At 42.8% G+C, this 11,882-nt stretch overlaps 1 protein-coding gene across 1 annotated transcript in view; it reads left to right on the forward strand.

Annotated features, from left to right (window-relative positions):
• The window catches only part of LOC101849850 (monocarboxylate transporter 12), a gene marked incomplete in the record, with an annotated part of 48,083 nt that extends 37,085 nt beyond the window's left edge, over positions 1–10,998 (forward strand). Inside the window, 2 exon segments of the mRNA XM_005100952.3 lie at positions 5,755–8,752; positions 9,787–10,998. Coding sequence (XP_005101009.1) covers positions 6,340–8,752; positions 9,787–9,956 — 2,583 coding nt within the window.
• Positions 10,999–11,882: the final 884 nt, after the last annotated feature.

Genomic DNA, 11,882 nt, shown 5'->3' on the forward strand with positions numbered 1-11,882 from the left:
GATAATAGTAATAATAATGATAATATACTATTAAGATAAAAAGATAATACATAAATACATGATGTAACTAAATAATAACGTCAACTCGACTCCTCAAGAACTTTGAGATCGTTATAATGCCACAAGGTAGATTGACTGTTATACCTGTCTTTCACCAGTACCACGGTAGCGTTTCTGTTGTGAACTTTTTGTTTGGGTGATTTTGTTTTCTCATTGTCCAATGACAGCCCATTTTCCCCACCTACCCTGACGTGGACCCAGTCTGTTGAATGAATGTGTAACTCCACGGGACGGTGCTACTGATTGAAGTGTCTTTAGGTCGTTCCCGAAGGGGGGACATTTACATGTTCTTATGCACTGTAGAATTGTAAATGGGCTGATTTATCAATGTCATGCTCATAACTGTGCCTGAACTGCAAGATGGAACTGCTGCTGTTTCTTTCCTAATTTTTACTGTCGTCATTTTTTCTCTACTGCTTTTGTATGTTTGTCACACTCTTGTGACCCACTATTTCCGGGGTGCCTTGATAGTCGAAGCAGACTATGTGCTGTTGAAGCTGGAGAGGTGAGCAGTGTAAGCCTAATTCCCCGTTTGGACTTCTATGCTGACATCCACCCCTTGGCGCTCATATGACCTTATGCAGTTGCGAACGCTGTAAAACCTCTAATAAAACAAACAATTGAAATGTGTGCTGGGGGAGCGTTTAGCGGGTGCTCTGGTGTGGTTTGGTCTTTCCCGCCTATCCAACATCCATCGTCCCTATCTCTCTTCCTTCTTTTTTTGGTGCTTTTTACTCTTTTGTAACACCTCTTATCTTCGGCACTTAGTGTGACCTAATTGTGTTACAAGTACCGTAAAACTTACTTTAAAAAGAACGAGTGTGAGCCAACTATTAATGAGTGCTACCAGATGTCTGCTGTTCTTGCTGACTTTGTATGTGGCATGTTGTTTGCTAGGTTAAGCAACAGGTGAAAGACAGATGTTCGAATCCCAGTGGGATCCGAAAACGTGTTTGCACTTCCTGAAATATGTTTCCTCTCGAAAGGAATCTACTTTGTGTTGTATTTGTTCTTGAATTTCCCCCCCCCCCTTTTTTCCCCCCGAAAAAAGTAGAAAAGATATAGGCCTACCAACTCCCGGTACCAAAACAAAATAGGTCGGTGGTTGGAGGGCGCCACTGGTCTGTCTGTCTGTCTGTCTGTCTGTCTGTCTGTCTGTCTGTCTGTCTGTCTGTCTGTCTGTCTGTCTGTCTGTCTGTCTGCCTGCCTGCCTGCCTGTCTGCCTGTCTGGCTGGCTGGCTGGCTGGCTGGCTGGCTGGCTGTAGTACAATTAATGGTGTGGAGCAAAACTTGTAAAAAAAACTTTGACATGCAAAATGTGTCTGAGAAGCGGGAAATGCTGTTAACACTTCCATTTTGAGCGCGTCGGAGATTTGTAGTATGTTTTTGTATGTATAATATGAATTTATGAAGAAAGGGTTTTCTTTTTAGCATAGCTTCAAATGTTGTGGAAAAAATATGATTAAGTTGAGACAAATTATTGCTGCCACCCGTTGTGCAAGGTATGGGTGACGCTGATTTGAGGATACGTTGTGCCACGAATCTGTGAACACATTAACTCTATATATAAGTCATTAAACATTCAACACCCCACTGCCCCTTTTTTATCGGAAGTTAGATAATGTATAACGTGGTTGTCCGACCTTCTTATTTGACGCATTGTGTGCACTCCTTTTCGTGTGTGTGACTTAGAGCTGGGCAAAGAATCGATTCCGGAACCGATTTCCCAAGATTAATACTACGGAAGAAAAGTTCCGAATTCATTTTACGAAAACCAACGGTTGCCAGTAATTTTAATAATTTAAGTCCTCTTTTTTTCTAATTTATTTTTAAAAACAACTATAAACAAACAAGTTGATGCTTCGTAGTGTTCCGAAATTAAGGTTATCCTATATCCTGAAAATATTCGGAGCCAATGAGGTAACCCCTGAAACAAGTCATATCATTAGAAAGTAAATAATTGGGTTCGGAGTCGATTCCTACGATTCCTAGCCTTCAACAATCGGGAACCTCGCCGCCCAGCACTAGTGTGTATGTGTGTGTGTGTGTGTGTGTGTGTGTGTGTGTGTGTGTGTGTGTGTGTGTGTGTGTGTGTGTGTGTGTGTTTAATGTAGGTGTTTTACACCCCAATCGACACAGTTTAGGAGGCGGGCTTTGATCCTTCCTGTCAGAGTCTACTGGGGCTGAGAGTGCTATAAAATCTCAAGAGAAAGTCTGAGATACTCGATAAAAATTCCCCTCTTGGGAGTCGAATTCGTGTCCCTTGCATGTGATGGCGAAGCACCTAACTGCTACACCACTAACACCGGAATTCCATGGCCACAGGAGCATTGAAAGGTTGCACAAAAGGCCCGTAGGTGTATTATGCGTCCGCTGATTTGACTTTTATTTCTTCTTTGGCGTCCGTCCAAATTGAGTACGGCTGGGTAGAAAATCGATTTATTAATGGTACGTTAGTGAACGGTCGGCCCCCCGGCAATCAGAAGCTATGCATGTGGGAGCTTAAAGTCAAGGCCCAATGCCTTAGTCGGCACTCTTGTTTACCTTCTGCCTCTCCTACCATAACAATATCTTCTACAACGGGCTTGCCAGCTGCCCCGAATTCTCCTGGATTGTCCAGGGTTTTCCGGGATTGTCCAGGATTTTCCGGGACGGTCCTGAAATTTCTGGGACTGTCCCGGCTTGGGCAAGCGGAGAATTTGAGAGGGCATTGCTTACACTGCACCTAATCCAAATCCCATATGGTGTAATTTTGTTATTTTATTTAGCAATCTGATGTCATAATGCTGCGTGTCCTTGACTTGGTTTTTAACAAGTTGGCGGGTGGTTAGAGGACGTCCCTGGCTGGTCGTGCTTCTTTGCTTTCCCTCTGTTATTTTTTTCTGTCTGTCTTACTTTTTTCTCAACACTAAATGACCGTGGATGGTTGGCGGGTGCTCTGGTGTGGCTTGCTTTCCTATCGAACATCTATCGTCCTTATCTCCCCTCATTCTTTTTTATGTTTGTTACTCTCTTGTAACACCTCTAGTCTTCGGCGCTCACATATGACCTTATGCAGTAGCAAGCGCCGTAAAACCTCTACTAAAACAAACTAAATGACCATTATTGTATCCTTGTGCTTCGCTTTGCTCAAACTAATTGAACAAGTTCGCTAGTCCGTTTTTGTTCTGTTAAAAGTAAGTTTTTGGTCTGTTTGCTTGTTTGTTTTTTGTTTGTGTGTGTGTGTGTGTTTATTTGTTTGTTTGTTTGTTTTTGATATTCAACTCCTGAATTTCTACCCGTTCGTATTCAATAAGTTCGGAGAGAGAGGGCAGACTTTGTTATTCTTAAGAAACAAGATAATATAGATGCAGATCCTGGTTATTGTCAACCGTTTTCTTCCCGAAAAAAGGAGCCAATTTAGGTTCCCGGTATACCCCCCCCCCCCCCCCCTCTCTCTCTCTCTCTCTCTCTCTCTCTCTCTCTCTCTCTCTCTCTCTCGTCTTCTCTCTCTCTCTGTCTGTCTGTCTTTCTCTCGCTCTCTCTCTCTTTTTCTCTTTCTCTCTCTCTCTCTCTCTCTCTCTCTCTCTCTCTCTCTCTCTCTCTCTCTCTCTCTCTCTCTCTCTCTCTCTCTCCCACACACACACACTCCTTATGTGTGTGTTTTGTGTGTGTGTTTTGTGTGTGTGTGTGTGTTTGTGTGTGTCTGCATGTGTGTGTGTGTGTGTGTTTGTGTGTGTGTATGTGTATGAGTATATTCTTTCCATTTTTTTTCTATTTGGATTCCTATTTCTCCCATGAGGCCTCCGTGTGGTATTACGTTATGTATTTGAAATTATGATCTTTGGCTTTCACGAGCATACTTTCCCAGAATTAGGGCTGGGTAATGAGTAGCAAAATCTGAATATTATGATTGTGCATCTCTTCGGGAAATATTATGATATGAACCGCTTCGACAAACAGGTTAGCACTACTTCAGCAAATGGGTGCACCCACTTCGGCAAACGGGTCTGGAAAGAGAGTTAAGAGTCTGAATTCGGATACTGTTTCATTGAGAATTATCCGGTTATCCTAATATATTATCCGGATTTTGCCCACATCTACCCAGAATGTGGCTATAGGTATTCTTCCTTCGACTCCCCCGCCCTTGCCAATAACAGCAGTGGCGTTAGCGAAGAAGGAAACAAAAAAAAACCAAACTCCACGAAACAGATGTATGCACTCTCTGGGGAGAAAACACCGTTTAACTCTTTGTTTGAAGGAAAAGACCCAGCAGAAGCATATTATTATTATTGTTGTTGTTGTTGTTGTTGTTGTTGTTGTTGTTATTATTATTAATAATATTATTACTATTATTATTGTTGTTTTTGTTATTATTATTATTATTATTATTATTATTATTATTATTATTGCTAGTATTATTGTTATTGTTGTTGTTGTTATTATTTTTAGTCTATTTATTATTAGTATTATTATTATTAGTATTATTATGTCCGATCTGCAACAGACTAAAGGCAATGTTCCGGCACATTTCAAATCGTCATGCAGAAATGAGAAACCCGACGAGTTTGCATATTATTTCACAGTATGCACGTTGCTTCTTGTTTTTTTGTTTGTTTGGGTTTTTAAATATTTTTATTGATAACAGGATTGAAAGAATATATGGGAAAAAACGAAGTGGATCTTCCAAACAGAGTGCTTTTAAGTATTGTCGAATGGCTAGAATGCGCGACTTCAATGAGGTAAAAAAAGATTGGCACTTTCACTGCTAGGGTCCTGAGGAAAGCCGCCCTACCCCCCCCCCCCCCTTCCCCCTCTCCTTGCTGTTCCTGGAAAGGGAGCACATGACGTCATTTGCCTCGGCTGGCCTCCAAAGACTACCTGTTGGCCGTCCTCTCTGACTTTGAGGTTTAAAAAAAAAAGATTTCTCCTCGTAGTTGAAGCAATATGGATACGCGTCTGTGGTGTAACGTATTATTATCACGCAAGTGATCGGAGTTCGATTCCCGAGAGGGGAGATTTTTCTTGAGTATCCCTCTCACATGCCGTGGTCATAGCATGATGAGATTTGGGTTATTTTGTACCTTTTTGGAAACGACACAAGTGAATAAGAGCATGTAGCCCTTATGCCTATTTAAAAAAGTGTGCTTTGTTTATTATCTATATATATATATGAACTGTGTACTATTGTGACATGCAGAAGTGTTCTGGATAAAAAACTAGCATTAATTGTCCACCCTGATTTTGTTTGTATTCTTTCTGTTTGGAAAAGCATCTTTGATTGTTCTGAGCATAATTTTAAAATTCCAGTGTTGTCCACTTTCTAATTCTTTTCAAATGGATTGACTCGCTCGTGCACACACACACACACACACACACACACACACACACACACACACACACACTCACACACACACATGCACTCACACACACGCTCACAGACATACACACACACACACACACACACACACACACACACACACACACACGCACAATCACTTTGCCACTCACAAAAGGAGGAGGAAAGAGAGGAACACGAGAAAGAGAGAGAGAGAGAGAGAGAGAGAGAGAGAGAGAGAGAGAGAGAGAGAGAGAGAATCAAAAAGAGAGAGAGGGAGAGAGAGAGAGAAATTCAGAAAAAAAGAGAGAGACACGAAAAGAGACAGCTAGAGCGAGAGAGTAGGGCTTAATTCTCCCCTTGTCCTATACTTTCAGAATAACCCCGATGACGGACCCACGACCAAAGCTTATATTTTCTTCTCTCCTGTTCACCGACAACCACTGGAGTGACCCCAGCCTTCGTTTCGCCATCTGGACCTCCAGTTGCTCAATGACTAAACCATCAACCGACTCCAATTATTGTTCTATAAGTGAAAGCAGTCTGTTCAATAAACGTTTCGAAACTTTCTGTGTGTTTGTAAATAAAAACTCCGCCCGCCAGCCTCATCAAATAGCCCAGAATTCTGCAGTGATTTGTGATAGCGAGTGTCAGTTGGTAACTTCAGAGTATCAGGAGAAATTAAGAGACCAGGAAACCGAGATTGAGATTCAGGGTAAAGAGTTTCATCAGTCATTTATAGTTTGAGAGGTGAGCGGTGGTGTTTGAAGTTTTGAGTGCCAGCAGTCACTTGTAGTCTTTAGAAGTGAGTTGTGGTGTTTGAAATTTTGAGTACCAGCAGTCACTTTTCGTCTTCAGAAAAGAGCGGTTGTGTGAGACGTTCTCAGTATCCTCAGTCACTTATAGTTTGAGAAGTGAGTAGTGATCTTGGGAATTTTGGAGACCTTCAAGGTCCCCGAGCCATGTCAACGGATGATGAGAACTCTTCGTCTCACCTGCTGCAACAAAGATTGCTGCCCCCTCATACTACACCCACAGCCGGCGGTGGTCAAAGTGGGGACAGTTACTGCAGTCTGAGACTCCCTCCTCCTCTCAGCTCAAACGGGGTCGGATCACGTGACGTGAGCAGCTTGGGACCGAGCGGTTGTGCTGGGGACAAGAGCGATGACGTCAGCGGAGTGTGTGGGAGTTGTGGCCTGAAGAATCTCTCCACCCAGAAGTCGTGTTGCGAGCACGCCGCCGGGCCTGGCACCCCAGGAGGCGTAAACAATAACCCGGACCAGTGCTACAGCTGGCTGCACGCGCTGCGAGGCGGGCGGGTGAAGAAGAACAGCGAGTCCAGCAGCGATGCGTCGAGCTCTAGCGGCTCTCTGCCCATGCCGCCGTCCCCGGACGGTGGGTGGGGCTGGTTCGTCGTCCTTGGCGCTTTCTTGGTCAGCGTTATCTGTGACGGCCTGTCCTACTGCTTTGGCCTTCTCTACTCGGAGCTGAAGGTGCAGTTTGGTGCCTCTCGTAGCATGACCTCTGCCGTGGGCAGCATTTTTTTCGGGGTTTCCATGATTCTGGGGCCCCTGGCTAGCTCTCTCACCACTCGCTTCGGCTGTCGGAAGATGACCATCTTTGGGGGAATACTCGCCTTTCTTGGCTTTCTCTCTAGCAGTTTCACCAATTCAATAGAGATGCTTTGCGTCACATTTGGCGTGATTGTCGGGGCTGGCTTCTCCTTCTGCTACATCACCAGCGTAGTGATCGTAGCATTTTATTTCGAGAAGCGCCGTGCTTTGGCCACAGGTCTTGCTGTTTGCGGCACAGGAATCGGTACGTTCACCTTCGCCCCTCTGATTGATTTCCTCATCTACGAGTACGGCTGGCGAGGACTGTTCTTGATCCTCTCCGGCATTAGTCTCAACCTCTTAGTGTGCGGCATGCTCTTCCGACCTCTCAAGTTCACTGATGTAGAGCGCTGGCAGTTGATGCTGGAAGAGTTTAACCGCATCCCACATGGTCGCGAGGAAATCGAGGTGGTGCGGAGTCGGTACCCGAGCGAGAGCTCAGACTCGGATTCGGACGCGGAGTCTTCGGACGAAGACACGAAGGCGTTGTCGACGCTGAACCTCCCAACGTTTGTGGCCACGAGCAATTTGGAAGTCTCCCAGGCGCTTCTCATGGAGGCAATCAAGAACAGCAAGAACCCTCACCGCACTATGCAGAGGTACATGAAGAACGCAATGATGCGCTCCGAGCAGGAATGCAAGATCGGCCGCCCAGACCAGGTGCCTCTCGTCAAAGGAGACAACTGCATCATCCGAGCCATGTCCCCCACCGATGTCGGGTCGGACACCGAGAATGCCTTGGATAGCCTTCCGTCGTCCCTGGTAGACGATACAAATATATTAAGGTCTTGCAAACCGCCACAGATATGTGGGTCCGATGCCCAGAAAGAAGCTAACAATAAACTGGCGGTCTCTCGGTCAAACGTCTTTCAGACCGACTCCATCTCAAAATCAGGGGAACCCGTTCATCTGTTTATAGTTGACCAGTTTGGGAGAACCTGCCCAATATACAACAGCCAAGATTTAAGAAAGAAAGATACACAGAAAAGACATGAGCTGCACGGGTTAGGAAGTACGTTGACCGGAAAGATCCACGCAAATGAGAGTCGAATGCTATCGAGACGGATGTCGGGGATGTACATGGGCAGACACAACGCTCTGGGAATCCATCTGCCTCTCTACAGGAGCGACATCTTCTACCGCCGTCTACAGAGGCAGAACAACCCTCTCAGACACTGCACCCTGGGCACCAGCTGCCCCGAGTTCACCGACACCTCGAGTGTGGAGTCGGACCACGGCTACGTGTACGAGATGATCGCGTCGCTGCTGGAGGAAATCTGCGACGTCCTGAAAAGCATGGTGGACGTGCAGCTCTTGTCGAACCCCTTCTTCAGCATCCTGATCATCTCCAACTTCCTGTTCTATCTCTGGAGTGACGTCCCTTATATGTACGCCGCGGATCACGCTATGGAAAACGGCGTGGACCCCCAGAAAGCCTCGTTCCTCCTCTCAATAGTCGGAATTTTCAACACCATCGGGCAAGTGGTATTTGGATACATCGGAGATCTGGAGTGCAATCTTCTGAACGTCTATGCCATCGTATCCGTGCTGGCGGGCGGGTGTATTTCTTTGATCCCATTGATGCCGACCTTCTGGAGCACCTGCGTGCTGTACGCACTCTTCGGCTTCTTCGTCAGTGTGAGTTTTCCGCTGACCACGGTCCTGTTGGTCAAGTATCTGGGCGTGGAGAAGCTGACCAGTGCCTATGGCTTGCTGATGCTGATGCAAGGGATTGCAAATCTCTTTGGTCCACCGTTTGCTGGTGAGTTGTGGGGTCTTGATAATACATGATGCATATAATAAATAAATAACGTTTATGTAACACATATCGTTGCTTAACGGCAAGCTCTATGCTTTACCCAGTCTACATTATTACACCATCAAATCCTAGAACACTCAAAAACATTTTCGGCTTCCCTGATATATACAGTGCAAAAAATTAAGGAGCCTATTACACGCAAAGAGGAGACTAGGGGTGCATGTTATAAAAACCTTGTTATTATCAAAGGATAACGATCATTACTTACAAGAATGCTGTGTGTTTGGATACTTATAGCATTTTTTTGCTCATATCAGAGGAGATAAAAGGTAGGTTGGAGGCCTCAACTATTTATTGAACTTACTGAGTTGGAAGGAGTGTGGGACAGGCTTTCATATATATATACCTTATCTCAGTCACAAAGTAAGGAACTTTCTGGAGGCTCATCAGGAAACTGAATTTGTGTAATTTAGTTTTGCTGTCTAAGTTAACCGAAGAAAACAAGTGTGTTTGTGTGTGAATTTGTGTGGAAAAGGGGGAAGGGGGTGACTAATATTTTATATTATCATTCCTGAATTTTGAACATTTATTTTTCCTCATCTTTGTCAGAGAAAAAAACCCAAACGTCTTGGCTTCATCCTTGAGAAAAGCAAGAGATTGTTCGTTTGGGAGGGAAGGGGGGTCTTTTTTCTGTTGAAATCGAGATTATGGTGTTCCTATAACAACAAAAATGCTTATAGTAGAGGACCCTAGCATTTACTGCAACAGTGTGTTAGAGTATTTTGTTTTTGTCAGATTATCTATTTTTTTATTGTCACTTATTTTTCCTCACATTTTTTGTCGTTCCTGTTTGATCTCTATACTGTTTAATATTTCTTGCAGTATTTGATTGTCTATTCCCGTTTTAATCTCCATACTACTTGACATTTCTCTCAACTTTTGATTGTCAACTCTGTTTCATCTCTATACTCCTTCCTTTACACTTCACGCAATATTTGATTATTTGATTGTCTCGTACGATCTCTCTTTCCTTACAGGCTGGGTGTCGGATGAGACAGGAAACTACAATGCAGCGTTTTATTTGTCAGGACTGTTCTACGCTCTGTCTGGGTTCACGCTGTTCCTCGTCTACATCCCTAAGCTGAGGGTGGAGCCGGCCCCGAGGAGAAAATCTCTCACCATCTCAAGCGATGCGGAGCAAGTGTAGTCTTTACATCCCTATATGATGAAATCATTTAAAAAGTACAGTAATATATAAATATATATATAATATATATATAATATGTGTGGTTTTCACAGTTTTACAGGAGAGCAAAAATAACCCAACTGAATGTTATTACCTAGAAAGCAAGCTCTTTGCAAACCCCATAAGTCAATATTTTTAAGATTACAATTTTGATAATAACTTCAGTATTATCTTTAAAGTAAATGATTTTGTGGTAACAAATTCAGTTGTTTTGTTTTTTTGCTATCATGTATAATTGCGAAACTGCATTTGCTGTACTTTTAAAAATGACAGCAGTATATGATGACTGTTATTATGTTCTTTTCCTCATTACTGTATATCATTGGGTGTCTTTGTAGTTTTATACTGACCTACTGATCAACATGTTTTGTTTAGGACAGTTGAAGCAGGTGTTTTTGAAGGTATATTATTATTATAACTAACACGAGGTAGGCCTATTCACCTCATTCTATCAGATCTGAGTTTTTAAATCTTATCTATTTGTTAATGAACTTTATTATTATTCCAATATTCACTCCACGCTGTTACCACTTTTTTTCTGTCTTTCACATTTTAAGATTTTGCTCTATATAAAAATACATTTTAAAAAATGAATTACACTTTTATTAATCCCAGAAAGGCAATTTGGTTTACAAACCAATATATTTGTTGTCAAGTGGTTTTGCTGCAGAGCATAGGCCTATGATCAAAGGTTAGAAGGTTCTGTTTTTTTTGGTACTAGGTCAAAAATTGTATCCTGGGTAAAGACAATTTAATTATGATTAGATGTTTAGTCTTTGACTTCTGCCCGTTATGACGTTGTTACCATTGCCAGTGGTGAGTAACTCCCTTGACAGATGAGCGATCTGTCCAAACAGGGGATCTTTTTCTCTGGAAGGACTTCTCTTTTGACATCCACCTCTTGGCGTTGATATGACCTTATGCAGTTGCGAGCGCTGTAAAACGTCTACTTAAAAAAAAAACAGGGGATCTTTTTATATCAATCGTTCCTTTTCATGCAAAATAAAACCACAGCAAGCTCCAGCTCTAGAAATCTTTCAGTCTCTGAAGAAACTTTACTTGCAGTGGGATATGGTATTTCTTTCTTTCTATTTTCCACTTAAAAACACAGTTATGATACACTTGCACTAATGATTATATATTTTCTACCATTCATCATTGCTTGTTCTAACATCAATTGTTTCAGCCTTTTACAAGAAATTGCTGTTCATACAGGACCATTTGCTTTCATTATTGTAACAGTAGACGGTCTAAGGGGGATCATAATATAGACTCAGAGTTCAGGTTTGAGACCTTTCTTTCTGCTGTGTTTCACATTTTAGAATACTTCTAGTTCAAAGATCTCTTTGAAACTTTCAGTATTTCTCAAAAAATCATTTTGACAGACTGCTTTGCAAAGCGTATGTATCAGATTAACGAGTGAATTTCCTCTCTGGAAAGTGGTGGCACAGAGTTCCCCACGTCCTATGGATATGATAATAAAACACAATGTACGGATAGGGTTAAAAAGCTGAATTTTCAAATAAAAAAGAAAAGTAGTAGCAATATTATTATTAATTTGACTTTACTATGCATAAAAGCTAGGCTAATCCGGCCCTGCATAATAGTAACTCGTTGCAAGCTCAAACTCAGTAGAGTGAAATATTACCCATACACCTACTTGAGGGGGATCAATTTCTTGTTTGAAGGGGTTTTTAAGCGCACATTGAACTCCAAACGAAAACTCCAGTTCTCCGGTTCAGGGGAATGAAGCTATTACTCCGACATGTAACAGTGAGTGATCAAGGGAGATAACGTAGTGTACTTTGTGTAAGTGTGATATATAACAGAGTTGTCTCTCCTAATCCAGAATCTCACTCTCTCTCCCCTCTTCTTCCCCCCCCCCCC

This window comes from Aplysia californica, unplaced genomic scaffold, assembly GCF_000002075.1.
Source record: "Aplysia californica isolate F4 #8 unplaced genomic scaffold, AplCal3.0 scaffold00266, whole genome shotgun sequence".
NCBI lineage: Eukaryota > Metazoa > Mollusca > Gastropoda > Aplysiida > Aplysiidae > Aplysia > Aplysia californica.